This window comes from Fragaria vesca, linkage group LG3, assembly GCF_000184155.1.
Source record: "Fragaria vesca subsp. vesca linkage group LG3, FraVesHawaii_1.0, whole genome shotgun sequence".
NCBI classification, from domain to species: Eukaryota; Viridiplantae; Streptophyta; class Magnoliopsida; order Rosales; family Rosaceae; genus Fragaria; species Fragaria vesca.
Window position 1 is genome coordinate 11,579,064 of NC_020493.1, and position 14,520 is coordinate 11,593,583.

The 14,520-nt window shown below is 36.1% G+C and overlaps 3 protein-coding genes across 3 annotated transcripts; 1 reads left to right on the forward strand and 2 right to left on the reverse strand.

Annotated features, from left to right (window-relative positions):
• The first annotated feature begins 269 nt into the window (after positions 1 to 269).
• LOC101304364 (NAC domain-containing protein 21/22-like) lies at positions 270 to 5,211 on the forward strand. Its single transcript, XM_004294160.1, has 3 exons — positions 270 to 541; positions 3,313 to 3,590; positions 4,265 to 5,211. Exons 1-3 carry the CDS (start codon positions 376 to 378, stop codon positions 4,838 to 4,840), a joined length of 1,020 nt encoding a protein of 339 aa, XP_004294208.1. The 5' UTR covers positions 270 to 375; the 3' UTR covers positions 4,841 to 5,211.
• Positions 5,212 to 7,249: 2,038 nt separating this feature from the next.
• Positions 7,250 to 8,920, reverse strand: LOC101305541 (photosystem II 10 kDa polypeptide, chloroplastic-like). The gene is made up of 5 exons (XM_004294164.1): positions 8,700 to 8,920; positions 8,539 to 8,597; positions 8,363 to 8,418; positions 7,710 to 7,762; positions 7,250 to 7,533 (listed from the first exon to the last, which is right to left on the reverse strand). Exons 1-5 carry the CDS (start codon positions 8,854 to 8,856, stop codon positions 7,439 to 7,441), a joined length of 420 nt encoding a protein of 139 aa, XP_004294212.1. The 5' UTR covers positions 8,857 to 8,920; the 3' UTR covers positions 7,250 to 7,438.
• A 414-nt stretch (positions 8,921 to 9,334) lies between these two features.
• LOC101302047 lies at positions 9,335 to 13,501 on the reverse strand. The gene is made up of 9 exons (XM_004294152.1): positions 13,231 to 13,501; positions 13,024 to 13,123; positions 12,263 to 12,443; positions 11,590 to 11,665; positions 11,312 to 11,491; positions 10,638 to 10,735; positions 10,346 to 10,434; positions 10,070 to 10,243; positions 9,335 to 9,618 (listed from the first exon to the last, which is right to left on the reverse strand). Exons 1-9 carry the CDS (start codon positions 13,271 to 13,273, stop codon positions 9,447 to 9,449), a joined length of 1,113 nt encoding a protein of 370 aa, XP_004294200.1. The 5' UTR covers positions 13,274 to 13,501; the 3' UTR covers positions 9,335 to 9,446.
• Between the last annotated feature and the right edge of the window lie 1,019 nt (positions 13,502 to 14,520).

Sequence of the window (14,520 nt, forward strand, 5' to 3'; positions counted from 1 at the left end):
GGAACTTGGAAGGGTATAATTTTCTGATAAAAAAAAGTTTCTAAATCTACCCCTCTACCTGGTTATGTTTTTTCTCGATGAGAAGGATAAATGTTATTTCAAACCCACATTCCTTTGTTACAATTTTACACGGAATAACCAGTTGACTTTACCCCCTTTGTTTTCCCTCTTGTTCATTTGTATATATAGCTCCACCCACTTGCCTTCTTTGTTTGAGAATTGGGATCTCTCTCTCCCATGAGAAACATTTGCTCTCTGCTCCTAAGTTAATCTCTCTTCTTCCTCCCCCTCCCCCTCCTCCTCCTCCTCTTCCTCCTCATCTCTCTCTCGCTCTCTGTTTCTCTCTGACACTGGGACAAAGCAAAAACCCAGAAAATGAGTAACATAAGCATGGTGGAGGCAAAATTGCCACCTGGGTTCAGGTTCCATCCCAGAGATGAAGAGCTGGTCTGTGATTATCTGATGAAGAAGGTGACTCACTCCGACTCCACTCTCATGATCGAAGTCGACCTCAACAAGTGTGAGCCTTGGGACATTCCTGGTCAGTTTCTTCATTCTCTCATTCCCTCTTCTGCTTCGAATAAAACTCATTATTCCTTATTAATCTCATCCGTGTCCATTTCTTCTGCATGAAGTAATAATATACTACGATTCTAACTTTACAGATCATTCATATGCGTGTACTGGTATTTCGAGCTCTCTATTTTGGTTCGAAATGGTTCTATATATCTTGAAACCATAAACACAGCTTATGATATGAAACCTGAAAGCTAGTTTTCTCTTCTGTGAGCGTAAATTTAAGACCATTAGGTTGTTCTAGTAATTTCGTAATTGACAAAACGAAGAGATATATCAGTAAAAACAAAACTGCAGGTTGAAATTTTCATGAATATGATTAGAATTACATATTTTTAAGGGAGTCCAATCAGGTTGTTAATTTGGGTTTGTCATGGCCTCTACCAATCACATAGAGTGGACCAGTTAACATGTGACCAATGGGATCAGCGATGCTGATATATTAGCATGTTCACGCAATTATTGTACACAAAGTTGCTCACATTTTCATTTCGTTTTGCAGAAAAGAAAGAAAAAAAGAAACACACATACAACTTGTATTTTTTTTTGTTTTCCTTTGCAAAAGGAAATAGCTAGGCTACTTGTTGATCCGGTATATACGTACTTTGATATATATAGTTTTCATCTATACAGTATTTTAGAATATGTCATATATTAATGTTACAATATTTCATTCAAGTTGTTTGACGTGTTCCTGGCATTTTTTGTTTCTGAATTTTAAAAGACTTTGGATATTTATAAACAAAAATACATTTGGTTTTATAACGTCGTTGTTCCCTTCGTGTAATAAAATGTGAGCAACTTTGTGTGTACAATCATATCAGATCTTCTTGATTTGGCATATGTTTATGACTAAAGTGTGATTTCCACTCTCACACACATGATTTATGTAAAACAAACTCAAATTACTTACATGAGTTTTGTAGTGCTTACTTCTATGATATATTCATCATGAAGAACTCCCTAAATCGATACAAGTAGACTCATTTTCGACTTCGAATTTACCTTACTTGAACTATATATATATATATATATATATATAGCTAGATAGGTAGAGTTGGTCCGTGTACACTTGTGTACACGGCTTTATACTATACTGAGTTATGTAATAAAGTCATGGTCACTCGTGAACATCCATCCACGTGCTTATGTACGACTTCAATTTCTCGTATTCCATGATATATAATTTTTTAATAATACAGTGAACCACTAATTATAACTACATATATACGTATCATCGGTTATCCATCTGCCCGGATAAATGACTTTGAATCGTAGTTTGTTCGTACGTGAGTCTACACCTCATGAATAAGTGTCACTTACGCCCATGTAAATATAGAAGAATAATGTCAACATAAGATGGATTGAGAAGATAATTTCACTAATTTTGAACTCTAGTGGATTTACTAATTATATAATTAGTCAATTAGTTGATAATAATTTCATATTCTCATATGCAATCGAACTTATTGGAGAGAATTATGGAGGCTTCGCTACCGCCATTTTGATGAGGTTGAGAGCTGCATATGATGATCTTTACTTTGAATTGTCTAGAACCAGCTCCCAAACATCTATCTATAGGGGAAAATTCATTCCCCCATACATGAGTCTATCTACGTTTATCACTATGATACAAAGATTTCCCATTCATTACTTTTGAAGAAATGGATGTTCCTAATTGCTATGCTCCCAACCAAAAGTTGAGATAGTGATTGTGATAACAAAGCATAACCTCTAAAGTCTAGTTCCTACCCCATCGTGACCACACGCGTGTATCATCAGGTTAGAAAGGAATTAAACTTTCTTATTCATCCTCACCCAAACCATTTAGAGGCTTAAGGTTGTCACCATCGTCCTCTAATCATATCAATCTACTTTGATTTTTTCAAACATATTCTTCTTTAAACTTCTATAATCCGTCGTCTTTAATTTGATCTTAAAATGGACCAACAATGAAAGAGGGTCTTCTTTCTGACAAGTGTTCACATATTTAATTATTAACCGATAACGACACTAAGACATATTAAAAATAAAAATAATTACGTATGTCGATCAAACGATTAATAAAACAATCTCAATCGAAAGAAAAACGATTGATATGTGCACTACTTGTAATAATGCCACCATTTAAAGCAAAGAAACTTGTCATGTGAAATACCAAAAGGAAATAGACACTTTAGTTTTGTGATGAGCTTAGTTAGCACACATTTGACGGTTTATGCAACAATTTAGGTTGAATAGTTTTCTTCCAAAGACTTGGATATTGACCTCTCACCTGCATAAATAGTTGGGATATAGTTCAGCTATTTTAGCCAAACATGGATGATGGTTAGTTTGTCGCCATGTGCTAGCTATCTATGCAAAGAAGTCTTCGCTTGACATCACTGTATATTATACGGTTGATTAGTAGTACTGGCGCATCATCAGATTCGATCTGGAAATTTTACCTAAAGTATATGATATCGAATATATCATACAATGGATTAATACTTTATTTGCTATGAATCGTATTAGTAAATTCCATAGTGCATGGCAAGGAATAAGTCAGATCAGAGCATTAGGGTTCTTAATTCCTAGCTGGTGTGGAAGGTGATCGAACCTAACGTAAATTAAACCCAGAAAAAGCTTCGGATTCTATATTTCTATAGCGTCGATCTTTGCATATTTTTCATACATAAACTAACACAGTCATTGTTGATGATCAAAATTTGTGACGAGGAATGTTTTACATGGCAGAAAATGCATGTGTGGGAGGAAAGGAATGGTATTTCTACAGTCAGCGTGATCGGAAATACGCGACGGGGCTACGAACAAACCGAGCAACTGCAACTGGGTATTGGAAGGCAACCGGAAAAGACAGGCCAATCTTTCGCAAGGGAACAACCCTGGTAGGTATGAGGAAAACCTTGGTGTTCTACCAGGGTCGGGCTCCCAAAGGCAGAAAATCCGACTGGGTGATGCATGAGTTCCGGCTTGAAGGTCCCTTTGGTCCTCCCAAAATATCACCTGGGAAGGTAACATCTACTGTGTTCATAGTTTTTGCATATCAAACCCTAAACACTCAATTCTACTATCAAAATAACCCTAACTAACAAGTAACAACCCTAAAATGAAGTCGTGAATATCGACTACACCATTGATAGCCTATCAAGGATATTCCTATTTTCCTATTTCAGTTAGTTGAGCAAGTGATAGTTACTCTCTAACAAAGCATAAAATAGTGTAGCCAGGGTTCTTAACTGTAGCTAAACATCCAAATCTCTTCTCTTTTTTTTCCCCTTCTTTTTTTTCTTATTAATTAATTTCAATTGGTGATCTACTGAGAATTTTAAAGGAGTATGGCAAGTGGTAACTTACAAAAGAATTTCTATTATTTATTTATGATAGAGATATTTGACTTCTTATATGAAAGTATTTCATCTCCAAACGCATATCGATCTGTCCACATTTGTCATGACAAATTTCCCAATTTTATCTTATCGTATAAACTATGGTAGCTGACCTAAGCACATTCTGGCCACTTAACTAATACTAAGACTATTTATAGTTAATTCTTATCAGCTGTAATGCATTTCAAAAGAAATGAGGGTCAGCAAAAACCCTAGTATTTAAGTAATGGCTGCTAGCTAGCTAGCTAATTGTTAATTAATCTCATGTTAAATTGTTGTTTATTTATGTGAATGTACAGGAAGATTGGGTTCTCTGCAGGGTGTTCTACAAGAACAGAGAACTAATTGCTGCCAAACCCAGCATGGGATCATCGATAAGCTGCTACGAAGATGACACAGGCTCTTCGTCACATCATCTCCCAGCTCTGATGGACTCTTACATCAGCTTCGATGGCCCAACTCCTCAACTTCACCATGATAATGAGTATCTTCGTCATCATCAGCAAGTGCCCTGCTTCTCCATTGACACCCTTTTCTCTCAAAACCAAATGACTACCAACCCAAATTTCACCACTACTTCTTACGGCAACATTCTGGAACAGAACGCCGGCTGCGGCGGCGAGTTGTCGAATGCGGGGACAAGTACATTTCTTGACAATGCTAATTTTTCATCTGACAATAAGAAGGTACTGAAAGCAGTTTTAAGTCAGCTAACCAAGATGGAAACCAGCTGCTACCCTAACACGCCGTCATCTGTCTTCAAAGGCTCATCACCATCAAGCTTCGGAGGAGAATTCGAAGCTGCCGGAAGTAGTTCGGATAACTACCTGTCTGATCATCAAGTTGGTATGCCCAGTGTTTGGAGTCACTATTGATTCGTATTGGTCGATTCATGTACGTAGCTACAGTCGAACAAATGTTGGTATGCCCAGTGTTTGGAGTCACTATTGATTCGTATTGGTCGATTCATGTACGTAGCTACATTCGAACAAATGTTAAAAGGATTATTGTAAAGTCAAGTTTAGAAGTATGCGTGCTTGCAAGGAATTAGCAATTAATTTGCATGTAGTGGTTAATTTAACTTCGTGTGTCAAGCTCGTTTTGGCTTGCGTTTCGATCCAAGTCCTTGAAAAAAAAAAAAAAATTAAGGGTCGTTTTTTTAGAAAAATTTAAGACATGTACGTACTCTTCATTCTGAAAAAAAAAACCCTTAAATTTATAATATACGGATTGAGCAAACGATGAGACAATTAGTCAATTAGAGACTCAATTTTAATTATCTGGTTAAGTAATTAATGCATTTGAATTTCAATTGTAGTTTTACTATTGCACGTACTCCTCTATTTATTGTGTGATTTTGAAGGGTTAGAGTGAGCAAGTCATGAGTATGATCAATAACCTGTCTTTCTAGCTTGTTCAAATACATGGATGCAAAGAGAATTAATAGGTATGTAGTGATAATGTGATATGTGATGACACTTGGGCCTAGTTTGGTACAACTTCGCTTTTAGAAAAATCAGCTTCTGTCCGAACTTTTAGATTTTATAGTGTTTGGTAAATAAAAGAAAAACAGTTTTTTTTTTTTTTTTTTTAAATTTACAATTACTAACAGAAGCTTTTAGAAGCAACCTAAAAATTACTTTTAAAAACAGCTGTCACTAAAAACATTAGAAATTAATAAATTTTATCTTGCCAGCATAATAAATTAATAAATTAAAACTAATATTTAGCAAACATAAAACTATTTTAATTCACAACTAATTATTTTTGCAGTACAACAACAATAGTTTTTTTTAAAGTCATAGCAATACCAAACTAGCCCTTAGTCTTTTTAATTAGGGAGTAAGTAGCAGTTTGCAGATTCCATATTTAACTCCATGAAAGCTGGCTAGTTATTAATATATCCTTGGTTATATTTAGAACAATTTTTAATCTGGAAATGATACTTGGAACTGTCTTCCATTCCTCATCTTGCGCAGGTTTTGTTTTTGTTTTTTCTTTCTCTTTTTGAATTCCCCCATTGGTCAGTGTGATGCCAAGAAAAACCCAAAACAACCAATTCAAAGAATTAATATAGATTTTGTGACTCCTCTATAAAACTATGATATAGGAAACGACAATCTGGTGGAGGAGAGAAAATGAAATCCTACCGACCTCAGCACAAGGATTCGCTGACAAGTATATTCCAACAGTAACTGACTAGATGTACGTACGTATTTTTGTCCTAGCTAGTCAGCTATGCTGAAAAACTACCATGATCATAATTTGATAATTGATGAACAACAAAACTATTCTATTTTCAGAAGATGAAAAAAAGCAAAGAAAAGAGAAAGCAATACTTGATATTTCTGGTTATTGATACAAAATCAAAGATGAAATTGATAAGCTTGAAGAGAAGAAACAGATTGGCTTGAGATGTAGAGCAGGAAGACGACTTGTTCTCCAAGTTGATTAGGTCACCAGCGGTGCAGATATGGATTGGACCTGCAAGGATGTGGACTGGGCTTGCTGCACTGGGCCTGTATACTCTTAACAAGCTAGTGCATGCTTGATGATAACAGTGTATGAAGAATCATGATTGTGTTAATCTGCAAATCTAGCTAAATACAAGAAGTGTTTATGGGCCGAGAGGAGTAGAAAGCTCTCCATCGATCTCTCTGTGATTCTACAATAGCTAGAAAAGATTCTAATTATATTTACACTTGATTGAGAAAATGAAACTAACGGCGTTGTCTTTGTATGGTGTATTCTTCTAACTTTGTTCACCAGGATTACACTTGAAAGTTAAACTAATGTACTTGAACCTGCTTAATTGGTGTTACAGCCACACAGGCTTCATAGTTAGCTAGGTAGGTTTAAATTAAGTGCATATATGACTTGGTAACTTACATATATAACCGGCCATTTTAGGATTTAAGAGTTAGGGTTATGAAATTGATGAACTGACACTTCGAAGCTCAAAACATCGTGCACACATATCTTGGACTATAGAGATACTACTTAGCTTACAAGATGGAATACTGGTTAGGGGTTCATGTGTGAAGATTGGGGGTGATGGTTCAAACTAGCATACCCAGGTTTATTGTTTTGTTGGAGTTTTCTCACATTAATCTCCAGGTATGAAAAGGGTTCAGATTATACCAGCTGAAGGAGCTAAACTTTGATGGGGCTTGGGACGATTTGAGTGGGAATAGCACTGCCCATCGCCTTGCACGTCAAGGCTTGGTGATGGTATTTCTAATTTCCTATACAGACACAGCTACTCTACCAACTAGACAACTTAACAGGTCAAATGGACAATCGAAGATGCAGTTCAACGGAAAATATTACAGGCATCAAATTGAGTCCAAGCTAAAACATTACAAGTAAACATTTGCACAGAGTACGTAGTTCTTTAATGTTCTTGTTTTGGACAGCTAGTTGAAATAGGCTATAACAATCACATACTAATATTACAAGAGACGGTTACTCTTCTACTGTGACAATGCACTGGTGTTGTAGACAAGAAGAGCACCCCCGGCAAGAATGCCGAAGAGGGTCACAGCCCAGATAGCCAAGCCAGTGGCACCTGCAATTTCATGCATACATATTACTTAGATTCCGTCATCTGATTTAATTCACCTCCTTAAGTATTACTATGAAGCCTACGTACTAAGTACAGGAGCTGGAAGAAAACACAACTATGCTCTTTGAACAAAGGAAATTATTTATGGAAATTCTTGTTATAAAGTTGAAGATGCTTACCACCAGCATAGTAATCACCACTTGGAGACCATTCATCGGTGTTGTAGATGGGACTGCACTCATCCGAAAAGAATAGTTAGAATATATCAAGCCAGTAATTAATTAAAAGGATACATAGTTAGTATCAATCCAGTGTCCAGATACCAAAAATATATAGCAATAAGAGTTTGTATCCAATATATTTAAGTCTGAAATTTGAACTGTTTGATCAGAAACAAGAAGTATTTTTGAGTCTCAGTCATCTATCAGGCATATGATTGTTTATCAATTCACTCCATCAAACTACTGAGCAAGAAGAAGATCAAGGAACTCCTTATACAGTAATTGTTACTGTATATCAGAAACTCTATTACAGTCAGTTCTGTAGATTTGGAGGTGTAGGGTTGAACATGGTAAACTAAAAACTGATAAATTTCGTTAAAATTGAGTTTGGAAATTTCCTGTAAAGCTAATCATAGGTTCTTCTCTATATCAATACAACAGGGATGTTATGTTCTTTTATGTAACTTTTTTAAGGCAGTGAACTAAACTCATTGTAACAATTCTAGACATGTATGGATAAGTGATGTTATTACTACTTTGTTAATATATCAAAACCAGATCAAAAGAATTAAACATATTTATGGCTAAGATTACTGAAGCTACATGTATACCTGTATCCATCAACATTAGCGCCATATTTGTCTACATACTGGTAGACACCCTTTCCCTGAATCAAGTAAATTTGGTCAAATGCTAATTACAAGGTAGTAGATTAGCATAAATATCAGAATTCATTCAAAATGCAAAGAGTAAATCTAAAATGAAAAGGACCAATGAATTTACTTACTTTACCCTTCCTTCCTGAGGCATCTACCCCATCCCTCAAGTTCATTCCACCACCAGTTCCTGCACCAAATGTTGTTTATCAGAAATGAGCCATGCAGATATGTATCTTTATCAAACAGGGATTGTCAAATTAAGGCATAGCCTGTATGCACTTGTACATACCATAGGGGGTGGCAGTCTTGATCTTCTTGCCACCACTGGCTTGGACCTTGAATGATGCAGAGGTCCTAGCAAGAGAGGGAAGCCCTCTCACTGCTGACTTCTCAAAGCTGAAAGGAGCTGGTTTCAAGCTCACTGAGGCCATAACTGAGGCTGCCATTTACTCAGACCTTGCTAATTTGCTTCTCCTGCTGATTGTGTGTTGTGTGGTATGTGACTTGTATAACTCCTTGATAAATCATCATAACAGTAAACAATGTGCACAAGTGATTGCAGTGGTGACACGTGGCACTGGTTCTGTGGTTCAATCTGGATATGGTATTGCCAACATTATCATTTATCAAAATGGGAAATGACTTGTCAACCAAAAAAAAACAGAGGAGAAATTATGTGTTTCTATTAATTCTGACCCCATATTATATTATGACACGTGGACAAAGGGCCAAACATAAAAGAGTCTTGAAATTATCTGCTTCTGGTTTTGCCTGATTCTGGGTATTACAACTATAAATGAGCTCAGACATCATAATCTACAAACAGAACTTGAATTGAATTTTAACATTCTGTTCTAAATTTCACAACTTTATTGAATACCAAATTCATAGAATCTATAGCAATTTGCTTTAAACATTGAGATTTATTTTCTTGTAGAGTTGGATCATTGTTACAAACTTCCGCAATGAATACTGAATCCATAAGGGAAGCAAAAGCAAATTACTTGTTAAACTCATTAGTCGTAAACAGCAACTATCATAAGCAGCATAAGAGCTCTGAAAGTTGGGAAGCTGCGGCCAGGCCACTAACTATAGCACCTTCAACATCTGGACTAACACAGAAATCACCACAGATGGCAAGTCTCTTGTTCCCATCCCAAAGACATTTCTCCTCTCTGGCTATGGTAGTAGCTGGAAAAGCGCTTCCCCTGCAAACAAAACAAGATATCAGATCACATGTCGTTCTTTTATATGATGAAATCTGCATTTTTCAAAGCATTTAAACAACACAATGCATGGTTCCTATGTTCTTGCAATCTAAATAGGCAAGAATTTAAAACTCCTCAGCAAAACCATGTATCATGAATTGACATTATGATCATTTGACTATAATACTATATCAGAATAAATTCATTAAGTGAATGACATTTCCTCATTGTCAAGAGAATGAGGTGCAACTCCAAAGTTTGTTATTGAGGGCGAATAATTATCATGTAAAAGAAGAACAAACAGAACTTATCTACCAGACAGCTGATAAGCTATAATTCAACTGATAAGTTTCCCTAGACAAGACTCATTGACCAAATGCTCTCTTATGGGTATATACTAGTGCTCTTAGAACTAACACTAAAACGGTGAGTCTAGAGTATATATACTGACCATCTATGAGCTTTCTTAAAAAAGGGTTGAGAAATAATAAGTCCCAGGCTTTGTAATTCTTGGAATAGTTCTTCAGCCACTTTAGTCAATGTTGCATCTGAAAGCTTCTGAAGTCCAGTTTCAGCAATTATTCTCTGAGCATACTCCATTGTAGAATGCAGAACCCATCGCTCACTTCAAAGGAGATAAAGGAAAAAAAAGATGTCTGATAAGTAAAACTCAATGAAAATAAGAAAAGAATACAAGGAGAGGTAGACCATTATATTCCATCACTACCTAGAGGTAGAACGGCCAGGCTTGCTGCTGTCACAATGAGCCCAACTTAAAACTTCAGAATTTTTAATTGAGAACCCTTTAAAGGGTATCTGAACCAGAGATTAGGCACCAGGGTCACCCCATGTGAAAAAAGGTTTAAACATAAATATAACTATATAAGACAAAACGCCAAAACCAAGCATCCCAATAGAAAAGAAGGGAAGCTGAGCAGCTGAACCATGTAGAATTTTATTGATCCGCAAAGTTTGCAGATGATTAAAGCTGATCTAAGACTGCATAATAAGTATCTCACCGATGTCAGAGGTTCTGCAAAGGCTATCATTAGAGCAAAGCATGGCCGAACCGGAATGTCATTCAGCTTAACTGCTAACTCTGGAAATAATTTCAAATCTGCAGAGAGACCAGAAATGGTTAGGTGACTTAGGTCGCACTTATGTTATGCTTCACTAGCAATGCATGTACGAGACAAGAATTATAACAGAGAATGACTGAAAAAAAAAAAAAAAAAAAAAAAAGGGGAACGTGCCAGTATCACAACAATACTTCTAACAAATATTGCTTTACTTATGCTGGTTTTACTACTTTGAAGAATAAGCATCCCATTGTTTAATGTAAAATACAATAATTTGTAGAGGCCATTATGGAGAAAAAAGGGAGACACCAAACTAATTGATGTCACTTTCAAGCATGTTTACCAAATTTTACCAAGTGGAATTGTAGTAGCATCTCTACTTAATGATTAACCATGAGAGTAAGGTCAGCAATATGTCCATCATCAGGACAAAGCATGTGTTAAGTAACTAGCCACAAAAGATGATAAGCTTTATCATGAACTGTCACCTAATGCCCAGAAAAAGGGAAAAAATCAATAGATTTTTACAGAAAACTTCTGCGGACGTTTGTCTAATTATTCTTCAGTAAAAAAAAAGAAAAAAAGAAAAAAAGCTTGAAGGAGAGCATTATTACCAAGAGGTGGTTGTCTTCCTGTAACACTTGTAAACCTGGGTGAAACTATGTTTTTATCTGTTGCAACCACTCCCTTAAACTGACCAAGATTTTGTCCATCCAAACCAATCAGTGACCACATATTTTGATCCTCTAGCCACTCCAATCTATTAACACTTGTACCAAACTTACTTTCCACACCTAACAAAAAATAGAGAGATAATTTTTTAAGTATGCAGAGTTGCACACAACCTTGACTGAAATCTTTCCAATGAAAAAGTACTATGATTAAGACATACCAGGTTCACGGCACAATGCTTTGCATACAGAATTCATCCCTGGGATACCCACATATCTCTTACTTATTAATCCTTCCTAAATGAAATTGATATTCAGAACAAATGATTTAAACAATTTATATCCCAACAAAACACAATCACAGTAATGCAAGTGAGGCCTTTATGTTATAGTTTCTGTTCAATGTTCGGATATATTTGAGTTATTATGATGCATTTTAGAGGAAGAATTTCCATAGGTTCACATTAGTTGGTACTGGCAGTAACTGTAGTTAATCTCAATATAACATTAGTTTGATTGGTACAAACACAAGATGCAGCTTCACAAGATAACAAGTTTTGGGAAATTTGGCAGGTATGACAAGCCTAGATAACAAAATGAATGGTACAGGATATTCGTTCTTTAATGGAAGCTTGGACATCAGCGTTTTCTTATGGAAAACAAAAAAGAAAGTGAAGAAGAACATCATACAGCAGAAAGGAAAGGTCTGAACCAACTTAACACAACAATGCTAAACAATAAACTAGTTTATATCCAAGATAGCCCTGACAAGGGAGGGGGCAACACATTATTGAATTTATCCAAGACGAAGCATATGTATCAGTACCCTGGCCTACTTCACTAATCAAATATCTGGGATTATAAAGCATGTTGAATATAGGAATACTGGCAAACCTGTTCTAGGTCAACAAATTTGTTTGACGTGCGATCAAAACAACCAAATTTCTCTTTCCAGATAGCTGCCAGACCCTTTGATTCCCAGTCATGGACAAGACTCTGAACCTCGGTGTTGTTGGCAGTGAAAAACGGAGCACCATGGTCAAACAACAGCTCCTTCCCATCTTCAACATTTTCTCTACATGATTAGAGAGGACATGAAACTATCTTTCATTATCAAAAGGAAAGGGATACTCATGTCAAGCAACTCGTTCCCACATATAAGCTCCACATGGTTGAACTTCCAAATAACAGCAAAAACAAAGGCCATTTCTCAGAAAATTATCAATGTAATAAGTAGTCATTGATTCGTAAAATGGTGACAAACAGAAATGACCCAAACTAACAATCGTATCTGTTAGTAAATCAATTTATTGACTATTTCCTAATCACAGAGATTAGGATCTATGGAAGGAAAAGAAAACCCAGTCATACAAATCAAAAGGCCAAAGTTCAAAGTTCAAAGTTGGCAGTTAGCATTAGAACCTCACTCTTCTTCTTCTTCTTCTTCTTCTTTTTTTTTGGTATTTCCTAAAATCAACATTCAGACTTGTAATCCTGTTCAATCAACCTAAATGCTTTCACCTTACCCAAAAAGACTCAACTACAATCAAAAACTCCATTTCTCATATTTACCAACACCAAATTACTCCTCTAATCTCATCAAGTAAAGGTAAAAACTTTAACACAAAAATGAATGTGAAACCAGAAAAAGTTACCTTCTTTGGGACATACGGCCACCTGGGCCTCTAGCAGACTCGAACAATGTCACAGAGATTCCATTTCTGGCAAGACTTGAAGCGCACACAGCTCCTGAAACTGTATGTAAGTTTCCAGAAAAGGAAAGTTAGTGGTTAGACAAAACCGAATAAAATAGACCAAACCCAAAATAAAAACCAAAGGGAGTGTTGATGCCCTTCACTTACTTCCACTCCCCACCACTGCAACCTTGGTGCCTTTCATATTCATACGACCTCGTCTCTTCTCCGATCAAAAGTGTTATAACAAACCCGGTTTCGTGGCACAAAGGTGGTTGGTAGTTGAGTGTTGACGCGGTTGTTTAATTAGTGAAGGGACTTGTTAAACCCAACCAGGCCAGTTCTTCGTCTTCGTCTCGAGTGGGGTGTAGGTGTAGTTGTAGAGGGTGTAGTGTAGGATTGGGTGTGCCGTCACAAACGGGTCGGACTGGGTCGGACCATTAATGACTGACCCTGCGGGTCTCCACTGATGGCCCATGCTTCACCCTCAAGTTTTGGATCATTTACATCACCAATTGACCATATCAGCTTATCAGTACACATTTCTATTTTATTTCTCTTTCTGGGAATTGATGAGGAAAAGGATGGAACGGATAAAGTTTTTTATACCATCAATAAAATTATACGTAAACGCAACAAGAGTGGCGATTTTCTATAGTTTTTAGGTTAGGGAACAACCCAAACTCAATAATTACGTTTTTACAACAAGTAGAAAATAGATATCGTAAAAATAGTATTTAGAGATGAAGTTACTTTGGTTTGTAATAGGCTTGTTATGTGCGAGGTGAATTGGTTTTTAATGAGCTAGCATGCCTATTTGGGTCTTTTGGTTGTTTACCCGTGAACGACCTCATTCATGGTATAGAACTATAGATAATTTCTTGTTAAAATTTTGGCTAAAAAGAAAAAGTGGTGATTTACGAGCCATTGACTATAACTAAAACAAATAAAACGTTATAAGGAATTGGTGAATCATAAGTTTGGTTACACTTTTATTCGCTCAAACTTGATTCTTATTATCATTAAAAAACCAGCTCCTTCGATTTAAAATTGTTCGATTGGTATGACGATTATGAAATGAATTGTAAAACGCAAACAATCAGTCGATTCATTGTCGATTATGCAGCATTAACAAACACATTACACAAGTTGTAGGCTGATTTGTGTGGTGTGCATTATTTCTTATTTGGTACATTCCGACATGATGTATGGCCAGAAAAATTGGTTTAGAGATTGTTAACTTACCATTATGAAGCTAACCAGTTAGCTACAAAACTCTCATACTCATTGTCAATTGAGTCTTTGGCGAAATCAAGACAGTTCTACAAACTTTATGTCATGCTAGTTAAGTTATAACTTTCCTTTCCTCTCATCTTTTCCTTAGATTGATAGTCTTTTATATATAATATAGAAGAATACCTAACAAATAATACTGACCAGCTAGCTGCCGTAAACTTT

What these genes read in the sequence shown, in the direction of transcription:
- LOC101304364 (XM_004294160.1), top strand. Translation starts at nt 376, where the DNA reads ATGAGTAACATAAGCATGGTGGAGGCAAAATTGCCACCTGGGTTCAGG. An exon ending in TGAGCCTTGGGACATTCCTG is followed by an intron (nt 542 to 3,312) that starts GTCAGTTTCTTC and finishes TTTACATGGCAG; the next exon opens with AAAATGCATGTGTGGGAGGA. An exon ending in CCAAAATATCACCTGGGAAG is followed by an intron (nt 3,591 to 4,264) that starts GTAACATCTACT and finishes GTGAATGTACAG; the next exon opens with GAAGATTGGGTTCTCTGCAG.
- LOC101305541 (XM_004294164.1), bottom strand. Translation starts at nt 8,856, where the DNA reads ATGGCAGCCTCAGTTATGGCCTCAGTGAGCTTGAAACCAGCTCCTTTC. An exon ending in CAAGACTGCCACCCCCTATG is followed by an intron (nt 8,598 to 8,699) that starts GTATGTACAAGT and finishes CATTTGGTGCAG; the next exon opens with GAACTGGTGGTGGAATGAAC. An exon ending in TGGTGATTACTATGCTGGTG is followed by an intron (nt 7,534 to 7,709) that starts GTAAGCATCTTC and finishes ATGAAATTGCAG; the next exon opens with GTGCCACTGGCTTGGCTATC.
- LOC101302047 (XM_004294152.1), bottom strand. Translation starts at nt 13,273, where the DNA reads ATGAATATGAAAGGCACCAAGGTTGCAGTGGTGGGGAGTGGAA. An exon ending in AGGAAGACAACCACCTCTTG is followed by an intron (nt 10,736 to 11,311) that starts GTAATAATGCTC and finishes GTCTCTCTGCAG; the next exon opens with ATTTGAAATTATTTCCAGAG. An exon ending in CCTGGCCGTTCTACCTCTAG is followed by an intron (nt 10,244 to 10,345) that starts GTAGTGATGGAA and finishes TCTCCTTTGAAG; the next exon opens with TGAGCGATGGGTTCTGCATT.